The sequence below is a fragment of the Heterocephalus glaber genome, unplaced genomic scaffold (genome assembly GCF_053883595.1).
Source record: "Heterocephalus glaber isolate CG9 unplaced genomic scaffold, H.glaber_assembly_v1.0 deba00001509, whole genome shotgun sequence".
Taxonomy (NCBI): Eukaryota; Metazoa; Chordata; class Mammalia; order Rodentia; family Bathyergidae; genus Heterocephalus; species Heterocephalus glaber.
The window spans coordinates 29,401,644-29,422,262 of record NW_028258325.1 but is presented as its reverse complement, the minus strand read 5'-3'; the positions used below and the strand labels follow the sequence as shown (position 1 = coordinate 29,422,262).

At 37.8% G+C, this 20,619-nt stretch overlaps 1 protein-coding gene across 1 annotated transcript in view; it reads right to left on the bottom strand.

Annotated features, from left to right (window-relative positions):
• Window positions 1–20,619, bottom strand: part of Dthd1 (death domain containing 1) — a 63,475-nt gene that overhangs the window by 21,006 nt on the left and 21,850 nt on the right. Inside the window, exons 6-8 of the mRNA XM_004867674.3 lie at window positions 20,288–20,452; window positions 17,085–17,374; window positions 9,417–9,661 (exon numbers count right to left, since the gene is read on the bottom strand). Coding sequence (XP_004867731.1) covers window positions 9,417–9,661; window positions 17,085–17,374; window positions 20,288–20,452 — 700 coding nt within the window. The remainder of the gene's footprint in view (window positions 1–9,416; window positions 9,662–17,084; window positions 17,375–20,287; window positions 20,453–20,619) is intronic.

Genomic DNA, 20,619 nt, shown 5'->3' with positions numbered 1-20,619 from the left:
TTGTGATAGTGCCAACAAAAATCTCATTTTATTACTCCCCTGATTAAATTTTTCTAATACCTTCTCATTACTTACAAGTTAAAAGATGAGCTTACTTATAAACTAGATATTTTCTTCTCCATCCTCAATTATGGTCATAACTATCCCAAGAATACCAGTAGATGAGTGATTTATTTTTTCACTCTTTCTTTTCCTGGTACTGGGGATCAAACTCAGGACCTTGCTCTTGCAAGGCAGGCATCAGAACCACTGAGTTAAATCCCCGGTCCTATTTTTTTACTCTTATGCTTAGGGCCTCTGGTCAAAATGTCTGACATATGTTCACTATGTCACAAAATAAATCACATTCTTTTGATGAATTTTGACAGAACCCTCACTTAAAACTATCGCAGACATTTGGTTGACCTAAATAAGACATTCAAAACCTTCTGCAATCTTTCCCCAATTTCTCTCCAATATGACTTTTCCAAATCTTCCACTCAAGCTACACAGATATATTCATTATCCTTTCTTGAAACAAACCTCATCCTTTTCCACTCTGAAGTCCTGCCATCTTTCTCTTATGAAATGCTCTGTCTCTTTGTCTCTTCCTCCCCGGATCCCAAATATTACCTACATCCACCTTGCTCTCGGAAGCACCCCCAGGTCACACAAGCCCACAGGAATTACTCCCTTCTCTGAAAGATCCTAGCTCTTACCATCTTGGACATTCCCTGGGAATTAGTCATCAGTCCCTGCCTTTTGATATTGCTGTATTGTTATGTGTGATTATTATTTATTCTTGCATTGTTTTGTAAGTTTAAAATGTTTACATTTTATTTCCTGAACTGGACTGTAATTTCCTTAAAAACTAAAACTTTAACCTTTATTCTGTAGGCCCTAAAATACTCATATTAAACATACAGACATACATATTAGACAATTAATGTTTGATACTTGACATGGTGACTGATATATCTAGAGAAAAAAATAAGAATAGCTGGAGTTCATAAAGTAGAAAATTTGACTAACAAACAATGTCTACTACTTGCTAAATGTTACAATTTAAGACTATAAATGCAAACATAATTACTTTTTAATTGTTAAATTTTCTCAGATAGACAAGAATACATGTAGTTCCTTTGCAGAAGAATCATTGAAAGCCACTTGACAACAACACAGTGCTCTCGATTCCTGGTTTGATGTTTCATTCTCTGAGCAGAGAAAAATTCCCTTTGTTGGACAGAAGTTAAAGGAGGAAAGAGGATGGGTGAGTGGGAACAGGAAAGGAGGGAGAGAAGAAGAGAGAGGAAGAGGGAAGGGAGAAAAAAATGAAAAGGCAGAGGAAAAATTAAGAGGAAGGGGAGGGAGATGAGAAAGAATCTCTTGATTAAATTGGCCAGCAAAGCAATTTCTGGGGGGAAAAAAATGCAAGATCCTGTTTCTGACTGAACCAGCTGCATTCATTTTTCTCCCATTTCTCTTTTAGTGACACAGCCACAACTGGGTCTTCCTCTGAAGCCCATTCTGATGACTTATAAGCAAGTGACACTGTAGTCCTGAGCTGTGTCAAGGGAGAGGCAGGAGACCTAGCATTAAGACACTGGGAAGAGCTGGAAGGTTTTGAAAAACTTTCGCAGGTTAAAAGTTAGATGATCTCTCTACTTACCAAGATCGTTGTGCCTTTCTTCCATCACTGATAAAACACCAGATATGTTACTAGAATCATCTCTAACATAGAAAGCATGAAATGAAACTACAGAAAAAATTTTAAATAGTCATAAGTTCACCATTCCCACAAAGACAACAATAGCAACCACTAAATACCCCTCACTTCTCTTATAGATTTAAAAATTTCTTACCTGTTTTTTGACAGCTAGCAATAGGCTAATAAATTCTATTTTATTCTTGAACTCTAATTTTGTAAAATTATAGCAGCTGAAAAGTCTAAGCAGAGCTGAGGCATCTATAGCTATAAATATTTTCATGCCTCTAAAACTCTCCTATATAGTCAAGATTACTTTAGTATTCCATATTGTTCTTTTAAAAAAAAAAACCAAAAAACCTTTTAATTATTTTTAGCAGGGCAGGGAGATGGAAATAAAAGGACCAAATCATGAGCAAGTGGGTGTGATAAACTGACTCTTGCACTAGCGTCTGCAGGCTTCCTCCCTTTGACACAAAATGTTATCTATTTTTGGGAAAAGTGTTAAAGGAGTATCAGTATTCACTAGAAATGCCACATCATGAATTCAGTTTTATAAAAAAGGAAGTTCAGGCTAAGCAAAGTTGGGTCAACACACGGCTTACATAAATCTGCAGTTAGATATGGCTGGGAAACTCCAGCCTGCCATGGACTCCAGCCGTCAGATCTGGGGCTCTTCCTCCCTTCAAAGAAAACCTCCAAGCAGGTGGGAAGAGTCAAAGGAGGTCCTGGCCCGAGCTGACACAAATGGCCAAATGTCAAGAAGCCACATATCTGGCACAATTTCAGAAGGAAGCGCACAAGCACACACACGCATACACATAATCTTCCTACTTCCTTCTACCTGAAAAAAACCTTTGAGAGGTTTTGTTTTGCTTTGTTTTGTTTTTTGAAAATTGTCTTGTTTCTGCCAAAGTACACATATGCACAATATGGACTAAATTTTCTTGAACATTTGTCAAAGAAGACAGTCTGAAGAACAGTTTGGGAAAGACTTGGGGGAAAGCTGCTATTCTTTGAGGCAGTGTATTTTCACACATATTGGTGATATGACCATTGTCAGAAGATTGTGCTGAATATGATGTCACCAGGATCCCTCTGTCTTTTCAGTCTCATAACCCTGATGCACACATTAGCCATAGTGGCCTTCTTTTTTTATAGTATTAGAGATTGAACCCAGGACCTTTGCACTTAGCCATGTCCTATATCTCTAGTCTTTAAAAAATATTAAAGACAGGGTCTCACTAGGTAGCTAAGTTTCCCAGCCTGGGCTTGAACTTGGAACCCTCTGCCTCAGCTTTCCAAAGTACTAGGACTACAGGCCTATACCACCATATCCAGCCTCTTCATTTTTTACTTGAAACTGTGCCCACCACAGCAGCCTAAGTACTTGCTATTTCTTTCACTCTGATGTTTCCCAGCCATACAGGCAGAGAAAAGGACTTCTGGTCACTAGTTGTGCCTTAGACCAGAAGTTACGTCCATTGGTTGGTCTTCCCTGGTCATCTTACTCCAAAGAACACATTACCAATTTTGTCTATTCTTTGATGCCAATGGATTCCTTTCTTGTCACCTCTCACTTTCTCATTCATGATTTTGGTATTTAAAGTGCAAGCCTCAATCTGAATTCACTCATTTATTCAACAAACATTTATTAAGCATCCACCATCTACCAGGCTCCACTCTAAATACTTGTGATTTGGTAGGAAATGGGAGCTTACACACTGGTTAAGGAGTAGAGGGTATTCCTGTGACACATACACACACATTGCATGGCAATAGGTGGTACAAGGATTTAAAGGACAATCCAGGCAGGTTAAATGGGATCCAGAATATTGGAATGATGGGGTAGAAGTATGTTGCAATAGTGAACACCTTCGGGGTGGGGCTCAGAAACAAAGGGAAGAATTGAAGAAGACGAAAGTGTCAGGCATACAGGTGCCTGACATTTCAGACAGCACAATCACTAACAGAAAGACCTAAAGCAGAGACATGTACAGCATGTTTCACCAGTACCAAAAGCTTGTCCTGCAGTGCTGAATTAATGAGGAGAGAAGAGAAGCAAAATCCTGGAGTCACTGGAGACCGAGTTCACTTAGGCCCTTTTACAAGCATCCTTGCTGGTATGCAGTTTTGCTTTCTGTGGGTTCAATTACACATGGTCAACTGTGGTCCACAAATATAAACTGAAAAATTCCAGAAATAAGTCATAAAATCTAAGTCACACTGATTATAATATATTGTTATAACTGTCTTATTTTATTGTTAGTTATTATTGCTACTATCTTACTGTGCCTAATAAACTTTATCATAGGTATGTACAGGGAAAACATGTTACACAGGATTCAGTGCAATCCATGATTTCAGGCTTCCCTGGGGGTCTTGGGTTGGATCCCCGAGAATGAGTGAGGATTGTGCTTTGAGGGAGACTGGGAATCACTGTGGGGTTTGCAGCAGAGGCAGGAGAGGACCTGATTTATGGGTTAATGAAGGATAGCTTTGCTCTGAGTGGAAGATAAACGGCAGAGAGGCCAAGGGATAAGACACAGAGATCCTCACAAACACCGAGTAAAAACTACAGTGTCTTCTTGTCTTTTGGAAGTAAGACAGTGCCTTAACATCGCATTACATAATGATCTGTATGTCCCTGTGTGTCTGTGTATGGACATAAAAATATTTACTTCCTAATAATCCACAATAATATCTTCAAGATGCTTTTTTCTCAAATTTCCTTAAAGTTATAAACTTAAAGATACAAAAACATTCAGCCTGTATTTATCGTGTAAACAATCTTACTAGCTGCCCAGACCAAGTAAATAAGGATTGTCTAGCTTTGGGGTGAAAGTTTACACACAACCATCTTTTCAAGCAGGATTTCTTAGGGGAAAAAAATGTGATTGGATTGACTTTGCTCTAAGTAATATTTAATACTTTGATACCCTTTTCCATTTATGAAAACAATTAAAAATAGCATTTCTATTTTTAAAATTTGTCTTCTGTGGTGAAGAACTTAGAATATTCACAAATACCTTCACTTAATTTATACTACATGTATAAATGTGTGAATAATGCCACATTCATTAATAGCAACCTACTATACTAAGGTGACTTCCATTTCTTGAAATACAGCACATTCTAATACAACTAAACTGAAGTAGAGTTTTTTAATTTTGAACTTTATGGAAGAAGTTTGTTCTCACAAAAATAAAGGTCATGGTTTCAATTCCCATTGAGATACGCTAGTTACAAAAGAGGAAAAAAGTTTCTACAGCCACAAATTCTCTCTCAACACTGGCAAAATTATTTGTGAAGATTTTGGACACAAAAAGGGGTTATGAGAGTGAATGTGGAAAGCCCTGTGCAAACCCATCTGGGAGAAAAGGAAAGTACAGATGGCATATTGGCAGTAGATTCATCTACAAAAAGGAACAGATGTTTAAAATGTCCTATTTTTAAACATACCAATATAGTTTCAAGATTATCAGTGTCAAGTCTGTGCAATTTTTAGATTTACAGAAATTACCTCACTCATGCAGTCATTCACACATATTTATCAAGCACATACTGTGTGCCCGGCACTGAAATGCAAAGTTGGGCAAGACAGTGCCTGAGCCTGCCCTGTCCAGGCCTGTGTTACTACCTGGGGAGATAATGCCTTGGAGGAGAGAAGATTCATCTGGGTAAGACAGAAAACAAAACAGCAAACAAACAAAGAAGCTTTCTCTTTTAATATTTAAATCATGGATATGCATTAAATACATAAAGACACGCACTGTATATCTGTGGCATTAAAATTTCACGGGGATTCTGGTATAGTAACACATGCTTATAATCCCAGCACTCTAAGATGCTGAGGCAAGTGAACTGAAAATTTGAACCCAACAACTTAATAACTTAGCAAGACCCAGTATCAAAGTAAAAAGTGCACTGGGGATATAGCTCAATACGGTTCCATCCTCTGTCCACACACTCCACACACGCATACACACACACACACACACACACACACCCCACATGTCATGGGGAGGGGTGATTAGGAATGAAATGTCTAAAGACATCCTGAGGAAGGCAATAAAAACAAGGTTGAACCTCTAATCCCAGCACCCTGGGGGACTGAGACAAAAGAATTGAAAATTCAAGCCCAGCATGGACAACTCAGTAAAAGCTATGTCAAAATAAGAAAAGGTTGGAAATGTTGCCCAGTGTTAAGGTCCTGGGTTCAATCCCCAGTACAACAGAAACAAAAACAATAATACTTGTCTACTGGGAAGAAAATAAGCAAGTGATTATAAGGAACTGTGATAACTACAATGGTAGGAATGGTACAGAATGATGGGGCTGTACATACCAGGACACCTAACTCGGTATACCACAGGAAGTCAAAGAAGACTCAACTCGTGGGGAGGACACATGTGAGATGTTAGGGATGGATGGCCAGTAGGAATTACCCAGACAAGCAGATAGGCAGTGATGCGCTAGAATCAAACCAGAAAGGGCTTATGGAATGTCCTTGGCAAACACTCACATACACTATCCCTGAAGAAAATTGGCATACACCCTAATTTGTCTAGCTTGACCAACTCAGGCAACTGATACACAAAGTCTGATACAAAAACAAAGATTACTGACAGCTGAGTTTGTGTCACATTTTTGGACAGCAAATCAGTCCTGTTTTACATAAGGGGCTTCCTTTCCATTGTCTGCCATCATTCCAGCAAGATTCTGACCACCTCCTGCCAGATCATTCCAACAGCCCCTGACTTGTCTCCCTCCAGTGGCTCCATAGCACAGAACACCACAGAGCCTTCTGGAAGAAATGTACCCAGTCAAGCTGCCTGGATGGTAGGTATTTCCTTACTCCAGACCTTCATCCTAATTCAGTCAGCTCCTCAGCCTGCCAGTTAGGGTTTGTCACCCACCTGAGACAATGTGAGTATTCCTTTCAGCCAACTGTTCTTAAACTTTTAATCTAAGAGGAGCTGTGGCCCTCCCGTCACTCATCCAATCACCAACACCAAGAGCCTGCTGTGTGCCTGGCACCGTTCTCGCCCCTGAAGACAGAGCCTGACAGGGCAGCCAGGTCCTTCACACATGCAGCTTGTTTACCCAGAGAGCAAAGGCACAGAGGACATACTTGAGCAAATAAATCCAATCATTTCAATTAAGAATGAGTGTTAAGAAGTAAACACAAAGAGGGTGACTTTAGATAAGGAAATGGAAGAATAAGGCTGACAAGTGACATAGAGGCTGAGACCTCAAATAGCCAGCTATGGGCAAACATTCAAAATCTTCTAGCTATTTTGAAATGTTTGAGGTGATAGATATGCTAATTAGCCTGGTTTGATTATTACACATTGCATACAGTATCAAAACATCCTACTAAGCCTCTTCCTTCCTTCCTTTCTTTCTCTCTTTCTTTCTTTCTTTCTTTCTTTCTTTCTTTCTTTCCTTTCATTATGGGGATTGAACCCTGGGCCTCACATACACTAAACATACACTGTACCACTGAGTTACATTCTAGCCCAACCCATACACTTCTTATGTATCAATTAAAAATAAAATAAAACTAAAATAACTAAATACACAATTAAAACTAAAAAACAATCAGCCATGTAACTATCAGAGGGAAGAAGGCAGGAAATTGAGAGTGGGGACCCACTAACATGGCTATCTTATTATGAAAATGTCATTATTTTCAGCATCAGTGGTTTAACACAAAGGTCCCCAGGCCCTGGGTCACAGACTGATGTGGCTTCCTGGTGTGACAGGAACCTGGGTGCATCACAAGAGGTGAGCAGCAAGACAGCAATCTGAACTTCCCCTGTGTCTACAACCACTGGCCACGGCTCATATCACCACTTGAGCTCTGCCTCCTGTCAGATCAGCAGCGGCATTAGATTCTCACAGGAGCCTGGACTACTGTGAACTAGGTATGGGAGGGATCTAGGTTGCGTGCTCCTTATGAGGATCTAACATAATAATAAAAATAAAGTGCAGAATGTAATAATAATAGAAATAAAGTACACAATAAATGTAGTGCACTTGAATCATCCTAAACCTATGTCCCTGACCTATGGAAAAATTGTCTTCCATGAGTCCCTGGTGCCAAGAAGTTTGGAAACCATTGGTTTAGTAAACACTGCCACTCTGTCTACACAAGCTCCCAAGAACCTGGCTCTCCCTCAAACCAGCTAGTAAATAGTTAATGTCTCTAGGAGCCTGCTTCTCTGCAGTAAGGCTAGCTTCAATGCAGCTACAAGTTGCAGGATTTTTGTGACAATTCAATGCTACAATGCATATAAAACCCTTGAAAGACTTTGAGCATATGAGAAGTTATTACAATAGTTTTTACATGAAGTATGAATTTTTTGCTAAACTATCCCTACTATCTCAATCAAATGCATTCCATTTCCTTACCCTAACTTTCCTTTTTTTCTTCATATTCAATTCCCAAATTCCTGCAAATTTACAAATCCACAATCACCACAAAACTTGCACTGTTTTAGCTTCCAAAAAAAGCCATTTCCCTCCTCTGAGCAGCTATTAATACATTGTTTATATCATACTATATTAGGTACTATCATGTAATATAATTTTATGTACATGTTTTTATGCTCTGCTGGATTATAAATTCATTCAGAGAAGTACTATCCCAGAGATATACAATTTGAGACACTTACAATGTTCTAGTGGACACATAAAAAAGTTAATAGCAATTAAAATTAATTTAATAACACCTAATTGAACCAGAAATGACCAAATTATCACAAAATTTATCATGCAATCAATATAAGTCAATGAAGTTGTATATACTTAGAACACCTCATTTCATAGGAGCCATATTTCAATTGCTCAATGTTAGCCGTATGTGGATGGTAGCTACCATTCTGAGCAATACAGCCTAGGACATGTATTGTCCTCTACACTCTGTATTTATCATAATGCCTAGCATAGCACATTTGTTATGTCAGAAGCTCAATTAACATTTTTTAATTAATAACTTATTTTGCTAATTTATTTAAAATCAGTACAAGGTTTATCTATGGAAAATATACTTCTGCTATTTATAACACAAAAAGTGAAAGCTGGAAAATAATGATTTTAGCTTTCTTTATAGAATAAGAAGTTTGTTTTTCTTAGGGAGTAATACAATGCAATTTCAATTCTATTTCACATTAACAATATAGTTTATATGTACCAAGTCTTGTAAAGAAATTATATATATGGCAATAAAATGTGTTTATTGGTATATTTGATATGTTTGAATAAATAATCCTACTTTCTGACTAAAATAAAACTATTAAGTAAGAGTAATTAACTCATAAATCAAACACATGGCATTTGGTAAGGCTCAGTGAAAATATTTTCCTAATCACCATGATTTTTCTGTAAAGTAATATGCTCTGAAATGTATTCACTACTTTCATAAATGATTTCCCAGATACTCAGATGCTGCTCCAGAAAATGAATGGCATTATTTCCATACTCATAAAAACACACTGTGAGGAACAGATCGATTTTAATTGCTCGTCAGAAAAACTGGTATGAAAAATGTATGATTCCAAATATGTATCCTAGCACTCTAAAGCTAGGCCTATCTACTCCTTCCTTTTCAATTTTATTGTTACCTTTCCTCTTAACTTTATATATCTATTTGCCTACAGAACAGATGTGGGTCGAGCATTATAAAGAATTAACAAAATAAAGTAATTAAGAAAGGAAAAGAACTTACCTTTGGCAGTCTCAATGGTAATTTGCAAATTGGCAACTGGTAATGGTTTTCACTAAGTACAAGAGATTGATCCAAGTTAGAAGTTATCTTTTCCTTGGGTATTATATAAACTACAATTGTCCCCTTATAATGAGGGCAGCTATAGTTTCCAAATTCATCCACTTCTTTGATCTGAAGTTCCAGCCTAGATTTTCTTTGTAAGTGGAAAATAAGCCTGTGGTCTTTTCCATAATCCTTCCCATTGCCTAAGTAGAAGTAAAATGAATTTGTTACCATTAAGACACATCACTTTGTTTTAATTTTTTAAACATAAGTAATCATTTCATATTTAAATACAATTAAAGTGTACATTTTTTTTTTGGTACCAGGTCCTTGCACTTGCGCAGCAGGCGGCGAAACCACTCAGCTAAATCCCCAGCCCTAAAGTGTACTTTTTATGTGTCCTATTCTTACCAAAACATAACTTGATAAAGCAGCAATAGATTGAGAATATAGATTACTAGAAAGATTTTTCATCTATAATTTGGTCATGTGCTTTTTGCTGCTTCTAGATCTGATAATCTTCCATTTCCTACTTTTCCCCCATTTTGCTGGAACAAGAAACTATTAGAAACATTTAGCTCTCTCAGTGTTTAGAAAATTATCTTCATGCTTTAAGAATGATCTTTTTCCTTTGCCCTAACTCTTCATATCATATTTTACATAATCAGGTCCTTATAATTGACATTCTAGTACTGTACTTTCCTATATATGGCCATTTAAGTTTACATGAAATTTAATTAAAATTAAACAAAATTTAAAATTCAACTCCTCAGTCACTCTAACCACATCTAAAATGCTCAGTAGCCACATGTCTAGTGGCTACCTTATTGACCAGCACAGAAATAAAACATTCTCACACTTGCAGAAACAGATATTGGCGTTTAGGAACATCCAAATGGACTAGCTATTGGATTTGTGTTACTGAAACTTTCAAGAAAATGTAATGGAGGCTTCTAAAATAATTATATAGATAAAGGTCTCCATTCCTCACTGAAAATACTGAAACTTTTGTGAAGATAATCTTGCGTTTCCAGGGGTTGCACCAGGGGAATCTAGATATTTTGCTCTGGTATTCCAACGGTAGAAGGGGCATTGCAATATATGTCTTTACCTTTACAAAATCTATATTACTATAAATGCGGCAGTTATGATGACATAGTTTGGAAAGAAAGATCTAGATTCAAGTCTAGCCCATCATTTTCTGCACCTACCATTTTTCCAGTTCTTTTGCATTTTTGAAACTTTAACTTCCTTATCTTTAAAATAGGAAGAAACAAATTTACCTCTTAGTATTGCTCTGGGAATGAACTGAGATAATCTCAATAAAGTAATCTCAATAACAGGCCCTGGCCATGTTAAGTGCTGAGTAAATGATACCAAATGACAAAGGAAGATTTTTTTTATTACTTTGTATTTGTGTTCTAAAAATGAAACCCAGTTAGCTTTTTAAAAAAATGACAAAGTGAAACTTTATTATCTAAGTTGAAACTTCCTTCTCTTCAGTAGGACATCTTAAAGTTAATTGCCTCAAACTGTCTTTCATGAAAAATCTTCCATTTTGAACAGTAAAAGAAGAATTCAGTGAGAGATGTAGAACACACCACTATCCTCCTTATGGTGAAAGCGAAAGGTCATTTTGGTGAACGTTAAATCTACAAATAGACTTGAACACAGATTTACACAATAGCACAGCTCCCGGATGTAGAAGGCAGGAGTAGATCCCTTTGTCCAAATCTATATTTCAGGGGCAAGCTGGTACTCGAACAGAGCAAATGTCTAAGTGAAAAACTAGCTAGGAGCATTTCTTACAAGTTTTACTCTTTTTTCAATTGAAGATAAATTATTTAGGGTAGATAAAATGTGATTTTAATTTTAAATACAGTAAATTAAATTTACAGATTACTGGAGTAATACATGGTAGACTTTGCTTCCCATTATTCAAATAGTCTCAGGAAAAATATTAATACTTTGATCTCAATGGAATAAAATTTAGTAAATTTCTCCTTTCTTCCTTTGACTTTCTTTCCCTGACAGTGCACAGTTATTCATAAGGTATAATTTATAAAAGGAACAAAAGGATTAAGGATGATTTTGGATCTAAAGCCTACCTACTTCTTGTTGGCCGTTTTAAAAAATAAAGATCCGTAGTATAACTCTAAAAGTCACATTTATATATGAAATATGAATGAACTTATTGAGGATTTGCTATTAATATGCAGCATAATCCTAGCATTATAAATAAAAAGTATTATATAAAAATTTTTAATTATAGTTTTATTATTGCTAAGACATAATACTATATTTTGAGGACCTTTGATCCCTGGAAAAGTGGTACATGTCATATATATAAAGAAATTGTATTGTTTTATTTGTTATCCTTCACTGGCATACTTAAAGAAGTAAAAGCAAAAGTTACTCATTGCATATTCACTCACTACTTGACCTTTTAAGAATCTTTTTCTATTTCTCAACCTTTATTGTACATAGGACCTAGTAGGGACCTCAGATGGCAGCTTCTCAATAAATCTTTGTCATATAAAGAAAACTAAAATTTTCTTATATTTTGTGAGTGATTGTTTTCATGGTGATATATTTTCTTCTCAATAATGGACATTGAATGTTTTTCATTGATTTGATGTCATAGAGAGTACAAACATAAAATGTATTTTTCCACATAGAAAAGTTAGGTGAGAAGAAAAAGTTCTAATATGGAGAACAACAACAACAAAAAAACTATGAGAACCACTGGGTTGGGGTATTCCTACAATTCTAACCCCTTCTCAACCACCTCCACCTCCAAAACACTGCCATCTCTTATCTGGTAACTTTGAAATGGCACCTCTGCCACTCCTAAAACTTGGTCCCTTTTCTTTTTTATTAGTATATTTGTCATACATAATAAATACACTCGTCCTGGGGAGTTGGTACATACACATATCACATCTTGATCCTTCCTCTCCTTTTCATGGGCTCATTTACTTATTCTCTGTATATAGCTTCTAGAGTATAATATACATGTTGGCAGGGAATTTTTGTTGAATGATTAAAAGGGATGAATATTTTAGCACCCAACACAGGTGTCTAGGAAAATCACTTCCCCAGACCAAAAGGCGTCAGGGCAATTCTGAGACACACAGGCCTCTCTAGGGCATTACTAGATATGAGGGGAAGGGTGTGTGATTATAAAAAAATCTTGGGAAAGCACTTCCTCGCATTTTTCTGAATTTGTGTACAAGAAGGGCTTGAGTGCAATGGAACAGAAAGTCTAAATGCTGAACTGATAGTTCTGACCTAGAGAACAAAAGTATGCTCTAACTTTGTCCAGAAGAAGGACAAAGACCAATTTAAGCCCAGTGGGGCCAGGGCTTTAGCTCAGTGGTGTCACTGCCCTGCCTCACAAGCTCAAGGTCCCAAGTTCAATCCCCAGTACCAAAAAACAAACAAACAATTTAAGCCCAGAGAGAGCACCTACCCATCTTATTTTCGTTAGAAAGTTTGTATATAAGCGAATAGAGAAAATTTGGCATTTCTCAAAGGGGAGTCATGTAAATTCGATAAAGTTTTAAACACTTTGTGTGTATATGTGTATGCATCTGTGTGTGTGTGTGTGTGTGTGTGTGTGTGGTACTGGGGACTAAACCCAGGGCCTTTGAGGTGAGCTACATCTCTGGCCCTTTTTTATTTTTACTTTTTAAATTTTGAGACAGGTTCTTGTTAAGTTGCTAAATCCTCCAGGCTGGCTCGAACTTGCAAACCTCCTGCCTCAGCCTCCCAGAGTGCTCTAAATACTTTTAATAACATTTAATACTGTAATATTAACTTCTTCCCCAAGTTACAGCATTTTCCCAACAACTACTCACTGAGCTCCTTCTAGCTGCCAGGCACTATCCTAGGAGCTGAGGATTGAATGTTGCTCACCAAAAAAGACAGTGCCTGCCCTCACAGGACTATCATCAGAGAAGCTGGCATTGATCAATTAAATATTATTGTTCAGATATGCAGTGTCCCTCCAAGTCTCATGTGTTGAGGGCTTAATCCTTGTGAAAGTTAATCCTCATATGTCAACTTCACAGGATTAAAAGACACCTTGAAGATTGTTGGCATATGCTTCTGGGTGGCTGGTGGAGGTGTGGCCTTGGGTATAACATGTGGTCCCTCACTCATCCCTCTCTGGCACTGGGCCCATGCTCTGCTTCCCAGCCAGGAACTAAGCAGCTTACTTCTGCCACACCCTTTTGCCATGAGTTTCCGGCCTCAGATTCTGCCAATCATGTACCTGAATCTCCTAAAAACATGAGCTAAATTGAACCTTTCCTCCTTTAAATTGTGAGTACTAGGTATTGTGCTCAGCAATGGGCAAGCTGACTAATACAATTCCCAGTGCTGCAGCGTTCAGAGGTGGGGCTGAGAGAAGTGACTGGACCAGGAGGGTGCTGACCTCATCGGAACTTTAACCTACTGATTAGATTATTTGGAGGTCAAGCCCAGGTGGAGGAAGAAGTGTGTCTTCAAAGGGTGCCACCTGCCCCCAGTCCCTTCTCTGCTTTTCTCACTGTCTCTCTCCTTCCTGGCAGCCATGAGGGGAGCAATTATCCACCATGCCCTTCCACCTTGATGTTTCATTTGTATGTTTGTTTGTTTGTTTTCACCTTGATGTTTCTGCCACGAAGCTGATCAACCATGGAGTGAAACCATGACCCAAAATAAACTTTTCCCCCTTTAAATTGTTTTTTTTTTTCCTGGTATTTGGTCACAGCAATGGAAAGTTGACTAACACAGTGAGCAAACAGAAAATTACATCTGTGACAAAGGACCCAAAAAAGTGAAGATCTGCAAAAGTATAATAAGGCTCTAGAAAAAAAGAAACACTGATATACTTGGGAAATACAATATCACATTCTTTGAATCTAACCACTGAAGTGGGATCTGACAATGGGGATGAAGGTAGTGAACAAAGAAAGGGAAGAAAACCTTGCAGGCAGAGAACCTCTGATTTTGTCTCCTTGGGGTTCACAGAAACTACTCAAGGCTCTGATTTCCATCAGGTACCGATTCTTTACTGCAGGTTTTGTTTCACTTAGAGAAAAATTCAACCATGCTCCAGGTCTGAGCATGAGTCTCTAAGAAAAGCAAAGTAGCAAAGATCTGGGCATCCTGCCTGACTCACTTTCTTCGAGTGAGGATCTCTCACATGGAAGAACTGCACACATGCCGGCTACCTTTAGGCACTTCGATTTAGCATGCGTTCCCTTCTCCATTAATAATCGTACACTCAGTTCACTCCCTATAAGGATAGTAACTACTCATGTTCAGGGCAGTAAATGCAGTTGTGTCCCAAGTATTATGGGAAAAGCTTTTTCATCAGTACTTTGGGGTCCACTTCTGGTTTTTCAACTGTTTCTCAGAGAGATTTCCCCGGGGGAGACACCATGGTTTCTGCTCCATAAACCAAGTAGGAAGGAATTTCTTCCACCCTTCCTTCCCCTCCTTTTTATCCCTTCCCTTCCTCTTTGATATTCTGGTGAGTCACTTACTGAGTCCTTTCAGGGGTTTGGGTGGCTAAGATTCAACATGGGAAAGTGGAAGACATTTCAAACTGAGATTTTGAATTTCACTTATTCCTGGTCACCAGAAGAGCAACATTGGCTTCAAGGCTTATCAGCAATATTTTTGTTTATGTGCTTTGGTTTTTGCTTTGTTTTGGTAGTACTGATAGGAATCAAACTCATGGCCTTGTGTATGCTAGACAAGTCCTTTACCAGGGAGCTGCATCCCCGGTCTCACTTTTTTTTTTCTTTTTGAAGCAACAAAGATACATTGGGTTTTAGAGCCATTTCCTGAATCAGAGAGAAAGTAGACAGGCATCATCAAACTCAATGGGATATGTATGAATTCATAAATATACAGAGAATATTACCTCAAGTGAACTGCATAGCAAGACTCCCAGCCTAGAAATCTCCATGGGGATTCCTTTACTTCTTTAAAGGGATTCTCCCATCTTTACATGGGGATTACTTCTTTACTTCTTTAAAGGGATTCCCCCATCTTTACATGATTCCTCTCCATCTCAGGAAAGGTGTTAGGGGAAGGAGTTAATTTAACAAAAAAGAAGTTATCACTGTGGCAAGTCCACTAAAGATTTTTTGCTCTTTTCTCACACCCATCTCCTTCCTTATTCTTCTTTTTTCTTTCCCTTTTGCTTTTTTTTTTTTTGGTGCTGGGGATCAAACTCAGGACCTTGTGCTTGCGAGGCAGGTGGTGGAACTACTGAACTAAATCCCTGGCCCCTCTTTTTCTCTTGCTTTTTAACTCTCTCCTCAAATCTCCTTCATCTTCTCTGTTCGCTTACCACTCTCATCTCTCCCTCCACTTCTCATAGCCATCATCATGCTTGATAGCCTCAGCACTGTCACAGACTCCTTCATTTGCTATACTTTTATTGAAAGTCTGTGATGTGCTAGGCTCAGAAAACATAAGACAAGAAAGACATGCTCACTGTCTCATGAAATTTCATTCCAGTGAAGACTGTAACATGAGTATATGGGCAAAAAAGTATAAACTGAAAAAAGTCAAATTGTGATAAGGCTGATAACAGGAACAAAAATAACACTCCATGAATATGAAGACAAAGAGGAGGAGGATGTGTCATCTGGGTCTGAGGTTCCTAAATCTCTTTTGTGCTATGGTCAATTATATTGTAGCAAAAACTGTCAATTCTTTCTGAGAGTTACTTTTTAAATGTATAAAATAAAATACATGAAAATACAAATAAAGCAATTATGCTAAATATAGTTTCACCCAGTATCTCTTTTGAATCCACTAACCCTGGGTTAGATTCTTACAGGACATGTTGAAGAGTTTAGAAGTTATTGTAGTCATGACAGAAGGCAATAATAAGGTTTTAATCAGAGGAGTAATATATACATGCTGCTATCTTTACAGCAGGGCCACTTCCCTGGAAACCTACCACAAGTTGAAAGTATCAGGAGTCAAAAGTGCATTTAATACACTTAACCACTGAACATCATAGCTTAACAACCCAGTCAAGTATCAGTTATTTCCCCTCACTATTCCCTGGGTGACTGGGAGCTCTGGCTCACTGCCACTACCCCACATGACAAGAAAATATCATACCACATTTTCTAGCCCAGGAAAAGATCAAAGTTCAAAAATTAACATTCAGTTCCACTGAATGCATATTGCTTCTGTACCACTGTAAAATGGAAAACTTTTATATCAAAGTTAGAGACTGTCACATGATGTAAGTTTTTAACAGATCACTCAGTTAGTGGTTGGGAATAGATTTCCAGTGACTAAGAGTAAAGTAAGGAGCACTATAGGGGGATACTGCAATATGATAGGAAAGAGATTACTGTAGCTTGGACTTTGGAAGTCACCATGGAGGAGAAGACTATTTCTAAAAAAGATCACTCCGAGTCTGCCTAGAAAGAAACAGGCATCCTCTAAGTAGAGAAAAAATAGACTTCAAAGGAAAAAGTAAATATTTCTCTTTCTCTTCCTTCTTTCTAAAAACTCCCCTCAATTCTCTGAAGATTTCTTTGATGATAAGAGTGTGATAAACTTGTGAAATTGGTAGAATACATTAAAAGAGTGCTTTATACTTACTCGAACCAAATATGTTTCCAGTAAACCTTAAAAGCAGTTGTTCTCCTTCTCTTACTTGGAAATGGCGAGGTGATTCTGGGAGTCCTCTGAATCCTTCCAAGTGCAAGTTCTTAAGTGTCTGGTTTAAATTTTTAGAAGGCACCACTAAAATCACCACTCTATGTGGATTGTCCTTCTGGTGGGACAGTACTACACAGGCAGTGGTGCTGAGCGAGGCTTCCTCTAAAGACTTCACAAAAGAAACCAAGTGGCTGCTGTCCACCATAGAGGAAAGGTAAAGCACAATAAACCTGCACAGAAGAAAAGAGGCAAGACCTGCAGGAAACTCACAGCCTCCAAAACATCCTTGACATCTAGCAATATCCAAGAAAGGAATCACTATCCTTTAAAGCAAGCATTCTGCTGTCCCACTGGTTAAATTCGTGAACAGCTTTAGTAAAACTCTTGGTAGTCAAGAAATCAGTTCGAGTCAAACTAAATTCTAACACATGTTCCTAAAGTAATCACATCATCTCAACTCAGCTTTAAAAATGGCACCCTATTATAAGTTGTATGTTCATGTGCTACATAACAATGTTGCAGTCAACGATGGACAACATATGCTTTGATGGTCCCACAAGATTATAATGGAGTTGGGCCAGGGATTTAGCTCAGTGGTTCCAGCGCCTACCTTGCAAGCGCAAGGTCCCAACGATCCCCGGTACCAAAAAAAAAAAAGATTATAATGGAGCTTAAAAAATTGTATTGCTCAGTGATTTTTCTATATTAACATCACAGTGCAACACATTACTTCTATGTTTTTGGTGGTGCTGGTGTAAACCTATTGCACTGGCAGCCACATAAGAGCATAGCACATACTATATAGTACAGAGTACTTGATAATGATAATAAATAAGTATCTTACTAGTTGATATATTTGCTATAATATACTTTTCATTGTTACTTTAGAGCATGATCCTTCTATTTATATTAAAAATAAATAGTTAACTATAAAACAACCTCAGGCAGTTCCTGTCAGGAGACTCCAGAAGGAACCGTTGTGCTCACAGGAGGTGAGACATCCATTCATCTGTGTCACGGCCCCCGCAGACCTCTCAGCAAGACAAGATATGGAGGTGGAGAGTGTGATTTTGATGAACCTGACCCTGTGTAGGCCTAGGCTAATGCGTATTTCTGTGTCTCAGATTTTAACAAAAAATAAAAATAAAAAGTTAGACACAGTAAAATCTTAGAGAATTATATGGAAAAAAACTTTTATATGGTTGTACAATGTGTTTATATTTTAAGCTAAATATTTTATGAAGGAGTGAAAAGGGTTTTTTTTATTTTAAGGCTGATCAAGTAAAAATGTTATAGTAAGCAAGGTTAATTTATTATTAAAGAAAGAAAAGATTTTAATCAATTCAGTGTAGCCCAGGTTCAGTGTTTTAAAGTTTACAGTAGGGTGCAATTGTGTGTGGGGCCTTCACGGTCATCACTACTCACTGGCTCACCCCAGCAATGGCCAGTGCTGTATGCTGCATTCATGGTAAGTGCCTAAGCAAGTGCTCAACTTTTATATCTTTTATGCTGTATTTTCCTGTATCTTTTCTGTATTTAGATACACTAATACCATGTGCTATAATTGCCTGCAGTAAGCAGTATATAGTAACATGCAATCCAGGTTTGTAGTGTAAGAGCAATAGGCTGAATATTGCCTTGGTGTGCAGAGGGAATCTACTCAGGTTTGTGCAATCACACTCTATGATGCTGACACAAAGCAACTGCCTCCTGATGCAATTCTTAGAACATATCCAGTCATTAAACAGAGCTTGACTATATTTTAAGTAACATTACCAAAGTATCATTTCAAAATATAAAAGTAAACGATGTTCCAGATAATCTACTCCCATAGGATGCAGACTATATACCATAATTAAGTGGAGATTGGAATACTGATCTCTGTTTCTGTGTGGTCAGGATTTGATGGATTTGCTATTTGAATTATGCCCCCTTCCCAAGTCCCTTACTGCAATATTAACCCCTATACCCTAGTATATGACCTCAGTCCCAGATAGGCTTCTTACACTGGTAAGCAAGTTATGGTGAATGCCCTGATCCAATATGATCAGTGTCATAAAAAGGAGAGATTTTAACACAGGGGAAAGTATACAAAGAAAACACCATGTGAACATGAAGGTAGTTATCTGTAAACCAAGGAGATTCCTAGAGTTTATCCTTCTCCCACCCTCCTAAGAATAACGCCTTGCATTTGAACTCCCAGCCTCCAGGAATCTGAGACAATCAATTTCTCTTGCTCAAACCACCAATTTGTGGTACTTTGTTACAACAGCTATAGCAAAGTAATACAGATTGTATTTCTGCTACATCAATCATTCCTCAGCTCTTCTCCAAAGAGTTGCCCTGTGGAAGCCTTCATCCAAGCAGCCCCTCTTCCACACCAAGGATGAGCTGATGTGAACGTGTAAAGCCAACATTTCTGCTGCTTCTGAGCTCCCTCAGGTACAAGGCAGGGGAAAGACTCCGGCTGAAACTGGTTTCCTCTCTTCTTCCATGGCTCTGCCTGCTTCTTTCATTTTCTTGCAGGACCCACCTGAGAGCCCTGCCTCACTAAATCTCTTGAATTCTCATCTTAGGCTCTGTTTCTAGGGAACTTCATCCAAGATAATTATAGACATAAGGTCTTCATTATGAAATAAAGGCTATCTTTAGACATGTGATTGCCCTCTCTTTCTGTGTGTCTGCTCCTGATGAACCTCAAAACCGTCTAAACTCTCCTCATAATGGGCTGTCTAGAAAACATGGAAATGAGAAACCAAAACGAGGGCACTGAAATAACAAATTCAGTTTATATATACATAGTTACGAGATGAGCATAACATGAACAGTTAATTACTATCCCCACGGAATTTCAGAAATGAAGGTGCTATTTTAAAACTATTTCAGAGTTAAAAGAATCCTATAAAACTGTAAGTTATGAGTGGTTAGGTTACCAAAAGCACTTGTTTAACTGTTATGAAAGAAAATATAAACAGCATATTAACATAAATTGTGGCTTACCTTTCAAGTGCACCCTAAAACACGTTCATATTCCTATTTGAGGAATAAAAATCAAAACCTATAATTCCATGTCTATACACCACAATTATAGACCTCCAGGAGGAGAGAATACACCCAACCTAGATTGCTCAGGATGGCATTACCTCTCTAAATGTTCATACAGTTCAAATGATATCAAGCCACTCTGGATGGTTCTCACCACAATGTTATCAAGTCCAAACCAACCACTATCGTGGCTTCTGAATCCCAGTAATTTCAAAGATTCACAAGGGTTGTTTCCAGGTTTTCTTATAGAAGCACTTTTGGCCCTATACAAAGATAACAGAAAAGTAATTGGTAACATTTACATAACATAATAGCATAAATCAAATGATTTAATGCCTCTATTCTTTCACTAAGTGAATAACCCAGTAATAATTCATTAAGTAAATGTTTTACATGAGAAAGAATTCCAGGCATCAGGAATACAAAGATC